Source organism: Cylas formicarius, unplaced genomic scaffold, assembly GCF_029955315.1.
Source record: "Cylas formicarius isolate icCylForm1 unplaced genomic scaffold, icCylForm1.1 PGA_scaffold_1__22_contigs__length_36826433, whole genome shotgun sequence".
In the NCBI taxonomy this organism is placed as follows: Eukaryota; Metazoa; Arthropoda; class Insecta; order Coleoptera; family Brentidae; genus Cylas; species Cylas formicarius.
In genome coordinates this window covers 24,722,930-24,742,194 of record NW_026844264.1, presented here as the reverse complement: position 1 = coordinate 24,742,194, position 19,265 = coordinate 24,722,930, and the positions used below count along the sequence as shown (strand labels likewise).

Here is a 19,265-nt window from a genome sequence, read left to right as displayed (position 1 = left end):
ACGAGTACGTTAATTACTGCGAGAGTGCCAAAAAATAAAGCTGGCGGAAACATATGAGTTAGAGTAGCTATAAGCTATCATCGCATGAAAGGAATTTTTTACTAGGACTTTATTACAGTTTCAACAAACCGATAGTCCTCAAAATACACAATAAATAAACCATTCTTTCAGATATATGAAGCGAAAAGAATTTTTTACTTTCAAGTAATTAGAACACCACAGAGCCATGACGGAGATCTCCCTAAAGGTTCTTCGAACAGCCAAGACAATCTAACTCATTTAGAGATACACATTGGATTTTATCCGCATGATTATGCTAACGACTTTGAAAACGAATCCACTTGGTTTCTTACCTACCCTTTAATTTGAGTACAAATTCCTGCAAAGCCTTTTAAATATTCTAGTCATTTATGTGACTGCAGTGACCAAATTGAAAAAATCTTTAATCCATCTTTCTTACTGATGTGATTTTAGTGAGATTATATTATCTATTTTAGTAAGGCGTTTGTTGGTAATTATCTTTTAAGTGGTTTGTCACCTGGGAATCGCTACATTTTAACGACAATAAAAAGCGGCCCAATACTTTTAATTCTTGAACAAAACAACAAACAAATCAATCCCAAAATTGTGATTAGGTGTAGAGTACTCATTCAAAACAATCAAAGTCTAACTAGAATCATGGAATATGGAAGAACATGTCGTTTATATTCAAACCAATGGTGGAAGTCATTTGGAAGCCTAGTGTATAGTATTATCATACAAGCCTTAACCTAGTGACTGACTGGCTATTTATCATACAATTTTTAATAAAACGACTACAATAATAAGTGGATTCTCATATACCTGCTACGCTACTCGTAATAGAATAAATTACCTGATAATTATCACTGCAATTCTGTAAGTGTATATGTGTCTATGTGTGTATCGGTGCGTGATTGAAGATTGTCTGGTACAGTAGAATCTAAACTATCTGAACAAGTTTCAGATTTCAGAACACCAGCAAAGTTTATTTTGAAATATACTTTTTCCTATAATTACCTTTTTTAATTTCCAACAAAGAGTGCCAGGTTAAGAAAAATGTTAATTTTGATGAATATTTCCAATTGACAAAATGGATGAACACTTGCTCAAGTTATATAATCTGCCTTCCGATATTTTCAAAAGCGATTATCAGTGAAAAAATAAGAACCGACATAGGTGCCCAATCGCTCCTCTTTTAAAACACAGGATGCTAAATTTATAGAAACAAAGTTTTAACATTTTGAAAATTTAGTAACCTAATTTCAATACCAATTAGTAATTAAATATCTCAGATAAGCAAGATTTTACTGTAACTGACATGGTAAAACAACAAATGAAAAAGTAAGTCCTAAATTAATCCCTGAAAGTGTTGCGATTTAATTCGAAACCAAAATTGATACCTGACTTTGTACTTTGGTACATTTGATATTATGATTGAACCTGAGAAATTGTTCCTTAGTATTTCTATTTAATACATATATCGGATATCCTTATCTATGTGCAGTAAATTTGTATAATATATAATATGTATACTATATGTTTTCAACGGAAGAATCGATAAATATATACGTAGACATAAAGCTAAGAAAAATAAAACGCATCGCTCTCTCTCTGCGGTTGAAAGACACACTTTATAAAAATATGAATGCGCACAGGGCCGAGGAAGAACGCGTTTTTTGTACCAACAATCTCAACCCACCTCATATAATAAACATTTGCTTTAAATATATTCACACACTTTTCTATTAACTATTATTTATATCACCCAACATTCTAACAGTGTGTGTTAAATACATATGCCCAACAAATCAATACAAAATAGGATATATACCTATCAGTACGGTCTCGGTTATATATTAACGTTATTGCCATTAACAATAATTATCGTGTCGCAAAATTGTCTAACCACTACAACAGGCTTCTAAACATTGATATCGAAGAAAATCAATCGAACGAGATTTTGCACCGGGCGGCTGGCTTATTAGTTTTTTTTTAAGTTATTGGCAACCTGTCCTTCAAACCAAAGAACAATTTAGTTGTTTACTGTAATACTTTTTACAAAACTTCTGGATTCCCTCCTGCGTGGGTTTTTGCTGAGTTGAACTTGCTGACGTTTCACCAATCATCCTGTTGACTTCTTCAGAGCTTGACTTAAACTGACTCGACTTTTACTTTCAGGCCCCTCATTTAGCTCCGCCTCCTCAAACAATATATAAGCAGGTACAGAGTAGAATGCGCGCCAGTTTCAATCAAGCTCTGAAGAAGCCAACAGGATGATTGGCGAAACCTCAGCAAGTTCGTCTCAGCAAAAACCGACGCAGGAGGAATCCAGAAGTTTTGTAAAAGGCATATTCTGTAGGTAATTCAGAATTGTATTAAAAATTAATAGATGCTCTTAGAAGCCACCAATTGAGAGATTTGGAATAAAAACAGTTTTATTTTTATCATGGAAGTCCGCAGCATTCGCAAAAAGCCCATAGTAGTGCAACAAATCTGCCAGTTGTCCACATTCTGCTAGCATCCACCGCATCTGCCTCTTATAATAATTTTTTCCAAAATCGGTAGAAGACTCCCGGTTTAGTTTAAAGTATTAGCATTAGCTATCAAAATGGCAATTGTTATAAGTCTCCCTTTTTCAAATATTGTTATTTTTTTACTTATTTTGAGTTTAAGTACAATGCTTTTCTTTCCGAAAAGTTTAATAATTTCTTAGCTCAGCTAAATATTCCATAGAGACACTTTCTAAAAATAGGAATTAAAAAAAAAAGATTGCTAATGGTGCAAAGAATATTGTACACAGGGCGCCTACATCTAAAGAAGTTCTTATTAGTTCCAGCGGTTCTTATTAATTAACGGTAGGTTGAATGGGTATTTGCAGGGGATTAAATACTCTTTTGGCACTAATTATAACTGTTAGCAACCTCGTTTGGTGGCGTATAATGCTGGAATAGTTTATATTCTGCCTTAATATCGCCTGCCGCCTAGTACAACAAACACATGACGTTGACGCGTTTAAACCTGGCACTAAATTTACCGTATACGATTAACCCTTATACTGTTAAAACTTTTTTATAATCTCTCCTACAATTATAAGTTCTTTGAGGTAGATGGATGGAATTATATATTTGTCAAGTTAAGCAATTGTATCGACTCGGGGAAAAACGTTCCGGTCGCGCACATCGTCTGAGGTAGATTGGATGGAATTTAACGTATGTATATCATATTATGGCAAGAACAAACGGCGCCTGAACGGGAATAATTCTACCACACCCGATAAATTTTATTCGCCAGCTTTTACCCCTTCGGGCTCGACTTCATCGTCGCTATAGTCATCCTCGGCTCCAGAAGACTCGCCTTCCTCGTCGCCATCTTTGTCGATTCTGTTGTTGATCACATCGGCGTCTATGGTGCCCCTTTTCATCAAATCACTAGCGTTCTGAGGACAAAATCTCTGATTGGCAAAATAATAGGGGCCTATCAAAGTGACAAATAAATGAACATATATCGTTTCCAGGATGATACAGGAAAGAATTTTTCAACAAAAATGACGACGCCACATTCAAATTAACCAAAACTACAATTTGTATTTACTACATTTTTTAAATAGATTTTCGGTGAATAGAAAATAATTTTTGTAATATATCCCAATTCGAAAACGGTATTCCGCTCATATTACACCACTTAAAAAAAACGCCTAAATACCGTAAATTTATCGATCGCTTTTCAATGGTGTACTCCACAAACATTCGTTTTTTGACAATTTATTGCCATCTGACCATGTTTTGACTACCGAAAAATGTCCATACCCAAAATGGAAACTGTCAAATTGGCGAACTATCACCGGCCATGTTAATTGATGAACGCACAATATCTTATCAGGTAGAAATAAGATTATTATTATTATAGGTTGAAAGCGAGTTTTGAAATGACTGACGCATGCTGAGATTGAATATCCCCTCCCAACATTTTTTAAGGTGCCTATAATATAAAATAATTTTCAAGAAGATTTGGGCAAACATATTTGAAAAAACAATGGAAACTTAAATTAAAAGCACTGACAAACTGTCAAAATTTAATAATCTTATAAACGAGGGGTGATAAATTCAGGGAAATAAGAATCTTCCACTTCGCCAAAAACAAGTGCGGAAACGATAACGACACCCTGTATAAAAACTAAATGAAAATGTTACCTGTTGCTGAATCTTCTCCAGAAAATGTTGCTGGGCCATCTTATCCATTCCCATAGCGTTGAGCTGTGCTATCTTGGCAGCCTGCATGGCGGCGGCAGCTTGCTCTGGGTTGATCATGCCGGCCATCATGCCGCTGTTTTCAGTAATAAATTGAATATAAGTATCTATCAGTGCCGAATTCATAAGGTTGGCCCCGGGTGGTGCCAAAGGCGCGGGGTAGGGTTCTTTGGATAGATGCTGGAGGGAGTCTATGCTCTTCACGGCGACTGCTTGTCCGCCGGAAGCGTTCAACCTGGTCGGTTTAAAATTGTTTTGTTGGTTCAGCGGGGGTGACATCCCGTAGTCTAAACCACCGTACCTGGACACGGTAAGGTCTTCGGGGTCGTTGTCTCCGCATATAGAGCTGCCTGCTTCCGAAGGTGCGCCAGAGTATGCGCTTTTCGCGTCCAATTTGACGTCCGAACGTCGCGGACCGGTGGGCGATGCCCTAGCTCGCAATTCGGCCGGACTTATTTTCACCCCCGCTTTTGCGAGTAACCTGACCAACCAAAAATTCACATTAACTTGATCAAGATGCACTGCTGCCTTAATCAAAATTCTAGAAATCAGAACGGAAACTCAGTAGATTATGCGCTATATCAGTGATTGAGAAAAGTAGTTGCATCGGCCATTTTGGTTGGTAACTGTTATGTAAGTTTTTACTGGACTCTCAGTGTTTTTCCTTTTTTAAATTATTAGAGACTATTAATAAGATCTAGCACTATTTAAACAACCAACATGACCGCTCACAGTTAATTCAGCAGGTTTAAGTTTTGATGTGGCAGTTGTCTTAAAATATGCCCAGATCTCGTTAAATATTCTGTGAAAATGAGTTCAGTGGTGAGAAATGGCGCAAAGTGCAGGTTAGTGGATAAAATTTAAAGGCATGGCAGGAAGATCATTCCTATCTGGACGAAAATATCATAGCCGCTCGAGGAGTATCAATTTTTGCGGTATATTAATAGCTACATGATTTTGGATCATAGACAAAGTTTGGATCACAAACTTTAACAGCTGACGTCACAATAATATAGCGTAACACTATGTATTTTTTTAAACCCTAAAATGTAGTTGTGTTTTTTTGGGAATGGATTCTGAACTCTTTGTTGGCTGTGTTAGAATATGGGGTCGTACCTGCTTGCAAGTTCTGGATCGAACGGTGCCGGCATCGGCAACACCGGCAAATCTTTCGTACTGATCCCGCGATGTTGCCGCGACATGTGCGAGTGTAAAGAGTTCCTAGATTTGGCCACCGTACCGCAGAGGACGCACCTGTAGCCGGGACATATCGTGTGTTTGTCTTCCAGATGCGTCCGGAGCGTATGGGCGGACCTGTAAATTTTTCCGCATTTCGGACAGGGACGCGGATCCGTGGCTCGTACCCTCATCATATCCAGAGACCTTCTTGACACTGAGAAGAAAAATTAATTGAATTTGAGGTTTTCTTCTTTATTGCTGAGAATTCCAAAACCAAATTCTGCTCTAAAGTCTAAAATTTGTAACACTCATTCAAGACATTCAACGTGATAAAACGCTAGTTAAAAATGTGTCATAGGGATTATTTTCCTCCTGCTCCTGCGGCACAATGCTTGACAAGGTGACAAATTAAATAAACCAAAATTACTTAATTCATAGTTCATATAATGTATGCTCAAAAAATATTACCAAAGCTCATAAGTCGAACCCGCGCCGATCATTCTCGACAATTTTATTAGTGCAATAACATCGCATATAAAACATGGTAAGAATTTATTCTAATTTATGACCAAATAAATACACCGGGATACTACGAACACAAAAATTACAGCGTCCACTTAATTTGTTTCATAAGTTCCCATTGGCGCGAGTGTTTTTGTCTCATATGATTGCGCACTGAGTTGGGATGCGTGAACCTTTTGCCGCAGTCCGTCACAGGACAAATGGGACTGTCTCTCGGATAATGCTGATCAATGTGGTTTCTGGCCGCTCCGATGTTTCTGAGGATTTGCTCGCACAGAGGGCACTCGTATTTCACGGCAACGTCGCACTGATGATACTGGACTTGACGGCTTGGATGGGACGGTGACCTTCGGTGGATGTTCTCACTACCAAACGTTGCGGCATCTGAAATGCCAAAGGTTTCTCTGCACTTTTAGTAGTTTTTCATATTACAAAAAGGCATTCACGTCGTTTTACTCTATAATTGCAATCCTACAGGAATACGTACTTAACAGGGACGCCAAAGTTTAGATATCTTAAATGGACGTTAATTTTTTACATTAATACTTTTGTGAAATGATTTACAAATAGATACAACTGAATTTTCTACAATATACCCAGGGCGAGTTATAGTGTTGCCTCTTTTACATGTAGTAGGTATATTAGTTTATAATTCCATTTTTTCAAACACATTGAATACAATCTAGAGTAGAAATATTTTTAAAAAATACATTACTAACAGAACACCAACTTAAAAGTAATCTAAGGTGGTTGTTCATCACCAAAAGACAACCAAAAATTTCCAAGAAGCGAACATTGCAAATAGCTGAGTAATTCCGCTTAATTCTTAACTGAACCAGCAGTAAATATTACCACTCTGAGAATAGTAAAACTGTTTCCTACCAATGTTTTTTTTATCAAAAAAACTGAGAAACCTAAAAAAAAGTAAAGTCGAATTTCAAAAGACGGTTTCTTTAATGTAATTACGAATTTCAGAATTCCTGCTCTTTTACTAAAATAATGCCGTTTTGTCCTTTCAACTCAACTATACCAATTTTTTTTTATTTCTTTATAGTCGAGCACTTTTCGTTCCTTCTGAAAGCTCAGTCCGCAAGTCCAGTACAATACAGATATTAAGAGTAATTGGCCGGTATTATCTTATATTATTTCCATACTCAAGCTGTTCGAAAGCATAGTTGGTGAACCGAAGTATATTCTTTTGATATCGTAGATGACCAGATCAGATTTTCCATCAAAATAATCAACCGTGCTGATTTGTCTGACCAGTTATGTAAATTATCCCGCTAATGCAATGGGCATTGCTTGAAATTAACTAACATTTGCTTAGAACAGTGACGTCATGTTCGAGTAAACCCTAAAGCGACGCACACACTTCAGGTTGATAATCTCTCAAAATCTTTTTAGGAATGCTAATCGTGTGACAGGCATTTTAGAAAATTCACTTTTCTAAGGATTTGTAAGATTTTGGTACTTTTTTCAAGCACTTCTATGTCTTAATTAAAGCACTGCGCGTGTTTGCAAAAAAAGCTTGTATACTTGAAAGAATATTGATCATAAGGCGTCCAACAATATTGAAAGGTGTGGCACTGTGGATTTATTTCGATTTTGAGCTTTAATTATTAGGCCGAACAAACGATCTTTATTACCGAAATGAAAGGGGGAGAATGTCGATTTCACATCGCCTGATGGCGCCTCGACGTGATTTCCAGAGACATGCAACCCGAACAGACATAAAAAAAAGTACTAAACGCGATATAGTTTCTTTATTGGTATAACGCGAGCGAAAGGAATGTAAATGGTAAATAAATGAAGGAGCGAGATCGCGAAGTTCGAATAACCCGAAATAAATGCGGCTTTTATAACATTGAAACACGAAAAGTCGTTAGCAACGCCCCAGTAATACGGTATTCTAATTATATAGGGTGAATTCGAATTATTGCGATTTACTTTAAAAGCGTGAACTACTTTTTTTCAGAACGTTGCTCAACTATCTTATAAATCACTTTTTCTACTCCCGTCTGTAAAATACCTAATCACACACCAATCTAGCGAGCGGGAAGCGTCACTTTACCACGTCAGTTTCATTTCCCGCGGATCCGAGCCACTTCGGACAATTCCCGGATTTTACCGCACGAGTTTGACAGCAATCGGATGTTTTCGGAGATATTTCGCACGCCTTGACTTTTGACGTTTGTCAATTCTGACGGTCATGTCAGCGAACGTATTCGTGTTGTTTTGCGAAAATGTTCCCGAAAACTAACGGTCGTGGAAAAAGTCTAGTATGCAACACGTTCGGTAAAACTTTTTGAGTCACTCGTTTATTAAATACTGGCTCCGCTTGTGTCAAATAAACTCGCAGCTTTTGGAGAAGTATGTTTGGATTGCGTTGGTTGTAATTGCAAGGGAAATGGAAGAAATCCCACGTTTTCTCAATTAAGCCCGTTTGGTACCTACTTGGAGAGGAACTCTAGTTGCACAGCCAAATCATATTCTCTTCCCTTACGTTATTGGTATACATTTTCAACGTTGATTTACATTTTTAAAACTTTAAACCTGTAAGTTGACTATCGGTTTCCAGGCATTTTTTCAATAACTTCTTTTGTCTTTTTTGGGTATGATATCGTTGATATAATGCTGCTCGTAGCTCAATCCTCATCTCAACTTCTGATTGATCTCTGTACTCAAGGCCCTCTAGACCTAATAAGCCCGTGTATCAATTATTACACTCCGCGCCTTTTCACACCCCCAATAAGCATACAGTACTCGTAGCCTCCTTCAGTCGTCGATCTACTAACTTCATTAAAACAGTTTTTCGGCTGTCTTTGGTTGGAATTAAAAAAATAATTTTTGAAGAACCAATTTTTTTAATCACTTCTTCTTAACCACAAACTATTTACACTGAAAAAATGTGACATGCACCTCGTGTCTTGGTAGTAAGCTCAACACTGCTGAATCTCACCAAATAAAATTTTAGCCAGCTTCAGTTTGCATTTTTATAAAATGCCAATTATCAAATGCACTTTTGATGATATTAGTAATAGTCTAATTTTTGGATAAAAGTACTGAATTACGTTTATAAAAGCAAAATTGAAAATGCAACAGTTCCACTAAGATTGAGAAGAGGCTAAGAACTAAAACACATGTACAATCTTACAAACAAAAATGTATTTTTACAGGTTACAATTTTGTTACTTTTAAAAAGGATGGGAAGGATCAATTCGGCCCTGCTGCGATCAAAACGTAATTGTTCGACTTATGAGCTTTTTATTCCCTTACAGTATGAAGTCAAAAGTACTTACCGAAATCATTTGTATTGCCGTGCATTCCCGACGGACCGGGAATGAGCCCGCTCAAACCTGGAATGAACCAAACAAAAATCCATTAAATCTCGGTCATTTATTTCTCGCAAAAGGCGCTATCACCTTGCAGTCCCAACAAAGCACCGGGAAACGACGGCGGTCTCGTCTGGTCCAACAGGCCTCCGTTGGTGTGAAAAGGGTTGTGCTCATCCAACAGAGGGTAGTCCGGTGGTTCAGTCTTGGGCGTTACTGGGTCCCCGTGATCGCTTATCGCGGTGTCACTACTACTGCTATCATCACCAGTCGATTGCGCCTGCACGGGAGATTCTGAATTACTTTTCTGCAAAGTCATTATATTATTATTACGGCAGTATAATTTCGCTCCGTGAGATTAATCACAAAAGAAAGGCTAACAGTGCCATTATTGCCACAAACGCCTGTTATTATTCTTCCATTATCTTGAAAAATTCGTACGATGGCCAATAATGGATAAACAACTAAAAAGGCGAATTTATACAGCTTGAATTTCAAGTCGATTCTCAAGAGAAACATTAAAAAAAAATCCAACATAGGAAAAATTAAATTAAAATTAAAATATGCGGGGTCTGGTCTTGGTGGTGATATTTTGAGAAAATAAATTAATATTACTATTTCTTTATTAGAGAACTATGTATGAAGTATGAACATTTTAGAAAAACACGCCCAAAGTATGTATTTGCTGTAATACTAAACTACTATTTGCAAATCAATTTAAAAGAATGAAAAATTTTAATTTAACCAGTTAATTTTATTTAGTTTTGCAGTGCTATTGAACATCAGGAAAGACTGGAAAACCTACTCCTCGTCGGCGAATGAAGACTGCGACTTGTCCTCTAGAACTAACTAACTAACCAAAACTAACAGGCATCCATGGGAAAAGGGAGTGTATTTTCTTGTCTTTATTAATGCTCGATGGTATTATGTACAAAAAGGCGTATGTACCAAATAACTCAGAAGTTTATGTATACTATTACGAAAAACAATTGTATTGTGACATAATAGGCAAACTATTGACGCGATAAATGTATTTTTGGTGCAAGGAAAATATAGCCTACCTCTTTCGCGATGGCATTGGTTCCGCCTTCAAGGGCTTGTCCGAGAAGGGAGCCGGGTAAGTCGCCGTTATTGTTTCTGCTAGCAGGACTGACGGCGCGCTCCTGTGACGAGAAATCCCTCTCGGAGCTTCTGGCTCTTTTGGCCGGGGGTGGAGAGAGACCTTCTTCGCGTAAAGCTTCCGGACGATCGGAGTTCCATGGCAGCGTCGAAGGTTGCTGTAATAAAATTGTGTGTAAATTATTCATATTTATACGGGGACCAAACTTTTTTGTTTAAAATGTTTTTTTGAAAATAACGAATATTGTACTATATGCGAATTAGATCATGTAGGCACTAAACTAGCTAAACTTGAACATTTTTTGCAGGTTGTCTACTTTTATTTTCATTTTTAAAACTAAGATTTTTTAAATGGACAGCTGGTTTGGATTTCGCATATGTCTGATGATGGGGCTTTTGATTAAAATATTTATTGTTTCAATTCAATTTCAATTAAATGATTTTGAAATTGTCAATTTTAGCTTCTTCGAGTTGCAATAAATATATATGTTATATTAATTAATCCTGGAATGTATAGGTGATATAAAAAGCCGCAATAGGCCCTTGGTCTGCAATTTAAAAGCGTGGTGTCACAAGAAACGGTTTAAGTGGATATTCTTTAAAAATAAAAAATCAAAATTATACACAGGTAAAACTAGAAACTGGGGACACTTACTGACTATAACTGACAAAAATTTGGAAAATTGAGAACAGACAAAATATTTATTTACAAAATATTTTATTCAGTGGTTATTTTTTAAATCAACCCGGAGTAGTAATTATCCCAGTTTCTGACTAAATTTGTTAAACTCGTCTATTCTACAAACAAAGTTACTTATACTATATAATGTAACATATTAACATATAACAAACAGAAATACTGCTATTAAATTAATAACTGTGATTTTTGGATTACACTTATCATCATTACAGATCGCAATTTGTTTGAATTTTTCTTTTTTTATTTTACTCGCTAACATTTAACACATTGCAGTTCCGCAGATTTTTTTTGTGATGCACGGAATCAAATTCTTACGAGAATTTCGAGTATTATTGTTCGTATCGAGCCATCCGCCATCCTCATCATTGTCACAAATAAACATTTGGTCGGAATACCGGAGTCTCGAGGCAAGTGTAGGCACCTAAGTGCTTACCACGAATCAGTACACCCAATTGCAAGTAATTAAATTTATATTTAAGTCTTAAAGAGGTTTTAATGAATTGCCCGCTTATCTGGTCGTTATGTTACGTGTAAAACAACAACTGGTAATGGAATTTTATCAAAATTCTTTAAGTAAATATTACCCACTGACCCCTGTAGTACTAGTGTGTATTATAAAGGTTCCGGATCGTATAAAAATTACTTGAATTTTAATAAATATAATATACAGTTTGTTTCCAAACGAAATGGAAATCCACAAATTGAAGATAATATACACGTAATTGTATGCCGATGATATTTGACCTCATAGTCATACAGTTATAACGAGATAGAATGTGTATATGTTTTTCAAATAATTTCGGTAGTAGCAGCTGACGTTTTAAAGTGACACTTTATTTAAGAGCAGGGACTAGGAAAAATACGTTGTATATTCCGATTTGTCACATAAAAAACCCTCCGCGTGTTAATTTTCATTTTCTAAAATCTATATAATTAAGGCAATTTTTCAATTTTGTAACAAAAAACTTTTACACAAGTTGCTACTAACTTAAGTTAGGCTCAATTCATATAATTACTTTTAGTTTCTTCAGTTTAATTTCAAATTAATATAACTCTACACAACCTCAAAATCGATTTAATGCTTATTGCCTAGTGAATTCGTGACCTTTCGAGGGCGCATAGCTCGCCTATTTCGGATCAAACCCAAAGCGGGTTCAATACTGCCAAAATACCGAAAATTCGCGTGGACCGAATAACGGTATCAGTGTTTTCCTAATTAATTAATTCATTACCAATTATAGTTTACTTTAAAGGAAACTTATAACCAAAACTAATCTAATACACGAAAAAATTACTAAAGTATACTCTAAAGAACGAACGTTTGTTTCCTTTTAGATTCATTTCGATGGATGCATCGTAACTGATCTCATAGGTAAAGCTCACGGGTCCAGGAGTAACCGAATCAAAATCAAATATTAATTGAGCTATATTTTAGCTAAGTAATGAACGTAGAAAAATTCTCCAATGCCCTACTAATTTTTAGAAGCTGTAATAATTCTCCAATGTCAAGAAACAAAAAAGTCATTGTTTTCAAGATATATGATCGTGTGACCATGATACATCTTAATTGCTAAAATAAGTTTTCGTTACTTATGGCCATTATTTTTGAACGAGTAACAATGAGCTAGCATCATATGGGCCTACTACGATAAATAGATTCAAAAGTTTAATAAATTATTGGTGGGTCGCCCTATGGTGTGCAGAGATTTTACAAATTGTATAGCGTGAAAATTTTAGTGGTTATTTTTTGACGAAAATTATTAACATCATTATATTATTATATATAATATATATAATTATTTTTTGTGTTGCTAATTTTAACAAATTGATCAAACAAATCGATACTGCCCCTTCTTGCTTGAAAAACGAACCAACGTCAGTCCCAGCTACTGAGGCTGGGTTTTCACGGGAAACTGCACCGTTACCAACCGATTCTTCAAAACGTTGAGGCTGATTTAAAAAAAAATAAATTTAACAACCTTCTTATAGATAGGGAGGTTGTATGTTTTGAGTTGAGTTTAAAGAAAACAATTTTTTATTTAGTTGATGTTTCGGCAATTACCCTATTCCGAACCCTACCAGGTGGCCTATTAATAAAGAACGCCGGCCATATCTCTGGAAGTCCTCCAACTTAGGAAAAAAATATTTTTATGTAAATCGGCCAAGAGAAAAAGCTGTTCATAAAATGGTCGTTTGGGAGCGTAACCTCTACTGTAAAATAGAAAAAACGGGGTTTCTCAAAAATAATCCAAATTCACCTATATCAAAATTAGTTTTAACGTAATCTACTTTAGATAAGGAAACTGTTTTGTTTGAACTATTTTTTTCTATCTCGTCAAATTAAGGGTGGGGGAAGGGTCAAATATTGGTTAAGAAAAAGTTGAATAACTTTTTTTTGGCTAGTCCGATTTAAATTTAATTAGCATTTATACTAGCTGCGACTGGCATGTCAATATCACGATATTAGTTATTTTACGAGTCGGTAGGAGGCGCTTCATGCCAAAAACAGCTATTTTTATGTTTTTCTCGAAAATTTTAAATAAAATGGTACAAATATTTTTAGCTAAGATGAAAGAGCGTAAAAAATACAGCAAGTTGTGGAGATGGCAATATCTTTTTCCCCTTGATTAGCCAAAAAAAAGTTATTCAACTTTCTCTTAACCAATATTTGACCCTTCCCCCACCCTTAAATTGATTAGATAGAAAAAATAGTTCAAACAAAAAAGTTTCCTTTTCTAGAGTAGATTACGTTAAAACTAATTTTCAAATACGTTAATTTGGAATATTTTTGAGAAAACCTGTGGGCATTTTATGAACACGAAAATAATTTTCAGCTTTTCTCTTGACGGATTTACCTATAATTTTTTTTTCCAAGTTGTAGGACTAACAGTTCCTGAGATATGGCCGGCGTCCTTTATTAATGGGCCACCCGGAACTTAACCCTTCAACGGCTAGCGTTTTTTTATTTTAAGCCTGGTGTGGGTATCTCGATTTTATGTTTGTCTTGATTCGTTAGTATTCTTTTTGTTTGATAACATTTTGACCGATGGGGATTCAGGTGACCAAGAGGAGGGGGGTTTAGCTGACAACCTGAGTGGTAATCCATTATTAGCTTTAGCCGAGATAAGGGTAAAGAAACCTATTTGTGCAGAGTTAGATGTGCCTCTTCAAGATACTATAGAACGTATACCAGACCAGGACAGGAAAAAATCACCTGAATAAAGGGTGAGGGTTGAAGGTTGAGCAATTTATTGATCAAGAAATTATTGACCTACTCTTTAAACAATGTATAAAATATGCTCTCTTTTTAAATCATTCAGATATTAAAATTTCTCAATCATAACTTTAAATGGGTATCGCGAACTACAGGGAAAAGACATGTACTGGAGTACTCAAAGAAAGCTAAATGCAATGCGAAGAGATCTGTTTAGGCAGATTGTAAAATATTTCCAGTTCCGAAAACACAAAATCTAATAATAATGATTAAATGTGGAAATTACGACTCTCCATGGACAAGTTGCGAGCAAGTTTTATTATAAATTTTGTTTCTTAACAACATCTAAACTTTGATGAATCAATCGTAGAATACTTCGGAAGAGACAACGCTTTATACGAGGGAAGAAGATCTAGTGAATTCTGATGCATATCAAGGCAGCCCTTTCTTTGAAAATGGATTTGGAAATTTTATTTTGATAAACTTTCTACTGGTTTCAATATTTTACATTACCTGAAGCAACGTGTTTATGAAGGAACAGCGGCCATCCGCGACAATCGTATTCCTCTACCTCCGAAAAACGGGTTCACTAAATGTCCAAAAGGGGTGATTTTATGCCAGCTATTGATAAGGAAGATGGGATCATTGTTCTAAAGTGGCTTGATAATAATGCAGTAAGTATAGCTTCTGCCTGCCATGGAGTCAATCGCACTTCTCGAGTAAAAAGATTCTCTCACAAGGAAAAAAAGAATTGTACAGGAAAGGCAACCATCACAGAATATAACAGGATTATAGGCGGCAGAGATCTGATGCATACAAATATTTCAAGATATCGTATATCTTCCAGAAGAAAATAGTGGTGCTGGCTTCTTTTTACGTGGTTAGTCTACACTAGTACGTAAAACGTCCAATCGGTCGGTAGTAAATGCAGCTTGGCTACAGAATACGTTTTGCATTATCTTGAGAAAAATAAAACAGTTTCAAAAGGATCAGGTACTACTACTTTTAAAAACAGCGTACTTTGAACCGAGTGTCTGATAATATTCCACCATCGATAAAAAAAAAGAAAACGTGCCAGCGAAGGCTGTTTCTCAAATATACGCACCACGTGTTTCAATGCAACGTAGGATATATAACTATATTTTTTATACTAAATAAAAAAAAATTACAATGCCCAATATACATTTCGCTATTTACTTTTTTGTCTACCATTTGTGGCTTGCGTTACCATATGGTAACAGCAGTTTTTTTTGAGAGAATAAAAATTGCGATTAGATGGAGAAAAGTGGTTTACTTGATCATAATAAATAAAAATTATGACCAGACATAACTTATTTCTTATAATATTATTAATAATTAAAAATGATAACCAGACATAACTTATTTATTATTCCGCTGTTGAAGGGTTCCTATGACATTACTTTTTTAGAAATACCTTTTATGTCGACTAACTAAGAAATTTAATTGTTTGAAAGCCATCGTTTCCTTAATAAAATAAAATAATCGCTTTGTGTACATTGACATTTTCGGGCGAATTATAAATATGCATTAAAGATATCCGCAATCGAAAAATCGGGGGAAAAAAATCCGCAGGTGCGGCTTAATCGCCTCTAATTATAATAAGTTTGGTATAAAATAAATTTCGCAAGAATAACTGTAATGGGCTTAGTTACCAACTACATCGGTACACCTGCTAATAAACGGCTATAAAACTCGGAGGCCGCATTAGACGGGACAAATTTATATATTATGTTGATTAGACGTCGTGCAACCGTATATTTAAGTGGCCCGATTAAATTGGTTTTTATTTTAAATTTATGGATCGGCTTTTTTTTTTGCAAACTCTGACTACAAGCATACGTAAACGAAACGCGAAATTAAAATGCCGAAAATACGATTTTACTTCGGTCACCCAAACGATCGCCCATAAACTAGAAATTGCCGATCGATTATTTATTTGCATAATTAATTTTTAGGTTTGATGCATAATTTTACTTTTAAACAATTTACACGCGGAGCCGATGCCTACAGAAAAACAAAATTTTGTGTAGGCGGGCGAAATTCTGTTACACACGGTCCGAGATACATTCAAGCACACAAATTTACATATATGTATAACATTTTTACGATAACTATAAAGGGACCTCATCGATATTGATTTTTATTAGCAACATAATGCCATTTGGATTGTTGTAAAATCAAACGGCGAGATTTATTTGCGAGGTTAATTACGTGAATAATCCGTTAAACTATGTAAATTTATACGAAATTTTGGACTTATTGACTGTGAGTGGTCTAAACCTCTCAGTTGTGTAACTACTGATGAGTAATTTTAGGGTTACGTGCTGTGTCAAATATCAATTTGTCGATAGTAGACGACTAATCAAGTAATGTCAATAATGAGAAAAAGTCAAAACTCTCGAAATAAGAAGTCAATTTATTTAAAAAGCAAATCATGCTGTATTATGATTTATGGTTTTATCGCTGATCGCCCGAGTGCAGCAATAACATTTTTGTTTCGAGTGCTTTAAACTTTTTTGTTTTGTTTTTGGAGTTTTCTATCATTTATTTTCAATATATTGCCAAAAAAAAATTAAGATTTTTTTGTTAAAAAACATTATTTATTAATTTATGCGGCGTTAGTAATTATTTTACTTGAATTCCAATATTTTTATATTTCGTAGTTGCTGCAATTTTTATGTTAATTTTTTTTTGGTCCGAATCATTTGAAACAATTTAATATTTAAAACTAATTGTTTTTTATGTTTTGTGTGTTTGACATTGCAAAAATACGAACAATGCAAGGCAAAAATTGTAAAATCGTTTTAATTCGCCGTGTTACAAAAGAATTGTCTGTTATGCCTCAAAAGTGATAAAAAATCTATGTTTCTACAGGACTAACGAGTATCTCACCGAGATCTTTTCTTCTGAGGTGGTGGTCAGTCTTTGAGTAGCCGCTCCTGCCGAAACATCGGCGAGTCCCCTCACTTGTAACATTTGTGCAGTCTTTAAAAAATCCGTCAAGTTTTCTTGACCAACGTTCACTTCACCGTTGTACATAAACCTTTAAAAAAACGATAAATAAACGACTAGGATTATTTTCAATTTAACATACTAAACAAAAGTTTTCGAGGATCTTTATTTGGATCGAATTATGTATCACAATATGTCCAGGGTGGCCCATTTACCATGGAACACTATCGTGTCCAAGAAAATACACGAATTGAGGCGAAAAGTTAAATATACAAAGTTGTGTTTCGCAAAAACTTCACAGTCGGATGTTATTTTATATATAGTGGTCCTCAAGTGGGTCTGGACCAAGAAAAAATTTGACCAAGTCAACGAAACAAACTGATACACATTCTGAAGATTTTTGTTCTTAAAACTTTAACATCTTAAATCCAAAAAGTTTAGCGGTTTAGAGAGTTATTTGCTCTTTCCTACTCAAAGTCTTGGCAAGATCGAACGAAACATCTGCTATAACTTTCTAATTTTTTCCCTCCCTTTTCCTTTAGGGTGCAATTATAAACACCAGAAAAAACTTCAATAATGAAAAATAAGTAAATTCAATCCACACTTTTTTTTAATAGATAACAGTTTTCAAATTTATTTTTGAAAAAAAAAAGATTTTGATCGATGGATTCGTATTAATAGTCAATCAGTAAGGAAGCCAATCAAACCTAAGGGTTGCTTATAGCAAAAATGGATAAGTTTTCAAACGGTACGTTCGTCATAGTAATAAAAGTCTTTAGAAAAATATTATGCAACAAGTTTGATAAACGCAATTCTAGCTGCGAATTAATAAACGAGTGACATGTGGCATGACTGTCAGAATTGAAAAACGTCAAAACACCGTGGCTAAAATCTATCCAAAACATCCGATTTCTTGTCAACCCAGGACTAAAACACCTGAAATGCGTGCATAGTTAAGTATTTTAGAGTAGGAAAAAAGTAGATATTATAACGAAATGTGTGTACAACTTCGCTTAATGATATGAACTATGCAATCATAAAATCAAATACGTATAATCTGAAACATTTACAAAATAGATTCCAGTGCACCTCTTTATTTTTGGGGTTATACTAAATCGGTACTATCCCAAGACAAATCTAGAAAGATCAATCGAACCAATATATACCTCATACATAGATAGCGAGGCTTACGCATTTTAGCATCCCCTTGTTAACCAATAAAACCACTATATATCATTATACCATTAGCTATAGAAGTGAAAATGGCTTTTGGGCGCTTTTTTAGTAGCGGTACCAACAAAAAAAGCAGTTCCTTATCACTTATCCGATTTTAGATTTTCAAGAAATGTTTTGTGGTGACGGAATTTGCACTTACAGTGTGCACTTATTGTTAGTTTAAAGATCTCGAAAGTTTAGTGTCCCTAAACTAAATAGAAAAATCTAGAACAGTTGCTTTAAGTATTTTAGGCATTTTATCGTTTCGATATAGATGTTGTCATTAAGGTAAATATCGACTTTGGTATAGGTATGTAAAAGCCAACCTTAATAAATTCTCCATGTCTTTTTGCTGGACGTCCCTGAGTATTATTATAGGATGTTGGCAGGGATTGGCTTTAAGCAGTCTCCGAAAATAGGGACTGCATGCTGAAAGCACCACCTTATGTGCCGTGAAGGAACATCCGTCGCACGCCAGGGTGACGTCCACGAAATCTTCCTGAAAATAAAATCCTTCTGTTGGGAAAAAATAGTTCGGGAACCAGGAACCTTTAATATGCTAATTAAGGATTAGATAAATGCATTTTTCGCTAGATTAATGATATAATACAAAGTTAATACACCTCCTTTCAATATATTTTGTTTAGCCAATAGGGGGCGGCTTGTTATTTCACTGATTGTAAGAATGTAAAGCCGTTAAAAAAATTATGTCGCCGCTAAATCAATATTTCACACAACAGATT

At 35.3% G+C, this 19,265-nt stretch overlaps 1 protein-coding gene across 4 annotated transcripts in view; it reads right to left on the bottom strand.

Annotated features, from left to right (window-relative positions):
• Positions 1-3,288: 3,288 nt before the first annotated feature.
• LOC132697492 (protein abrupt) overlaps positions 3,289-19,265 on the bottom strand; it is a 31,645-nt gene continuing 15,668 nt past the window's right edge. Inside the window, exons 3-11 of one of the 4 annotated variants that reach the window (XM_060663067.1) lie at positions 18,849-19,021; positions 17,248-17,398; positions 10,363-10,578; positions 9,392-9,608; positions 9,269-9,325; positions 5,385-5,661; positions 4,570-4,749; positions 4,212-4,503; positions 3,289-3,457 (exon numbers count right to left, since the gene is read on the bottom strand). In XM_060663067.1, the coding sequence (XP_060519050.1) occupies positions 3,302-3,457; positions 4,212-4,503; positions 4,570-4,749; positions 5,385-5,661; positions 9,269-9,325; positions 9,392-9,608; positions 10,363-10,578; positions 17,248-17,398; positions 18,849-19,021 (1,719 nt within the window). In that variant the 3' untranslated portion in view covers positions 3,289-3,301. Of the gene's footprint in view, positions 3,458-4,211; positions 4,750-5,384; positions 5,662-5,885; positions 6,354-9,268; positions 9,326-9,391; positions 9,609-10,362; positions 10,579-17,247; positions 17,399-18,848; positions 19,022-19,265 lie in introns of those variants that run through there. The other 3 variants (XM_060663065.1, XM_060663066.1, XM_060663068.1) reach the window with 3 other exon arrangements.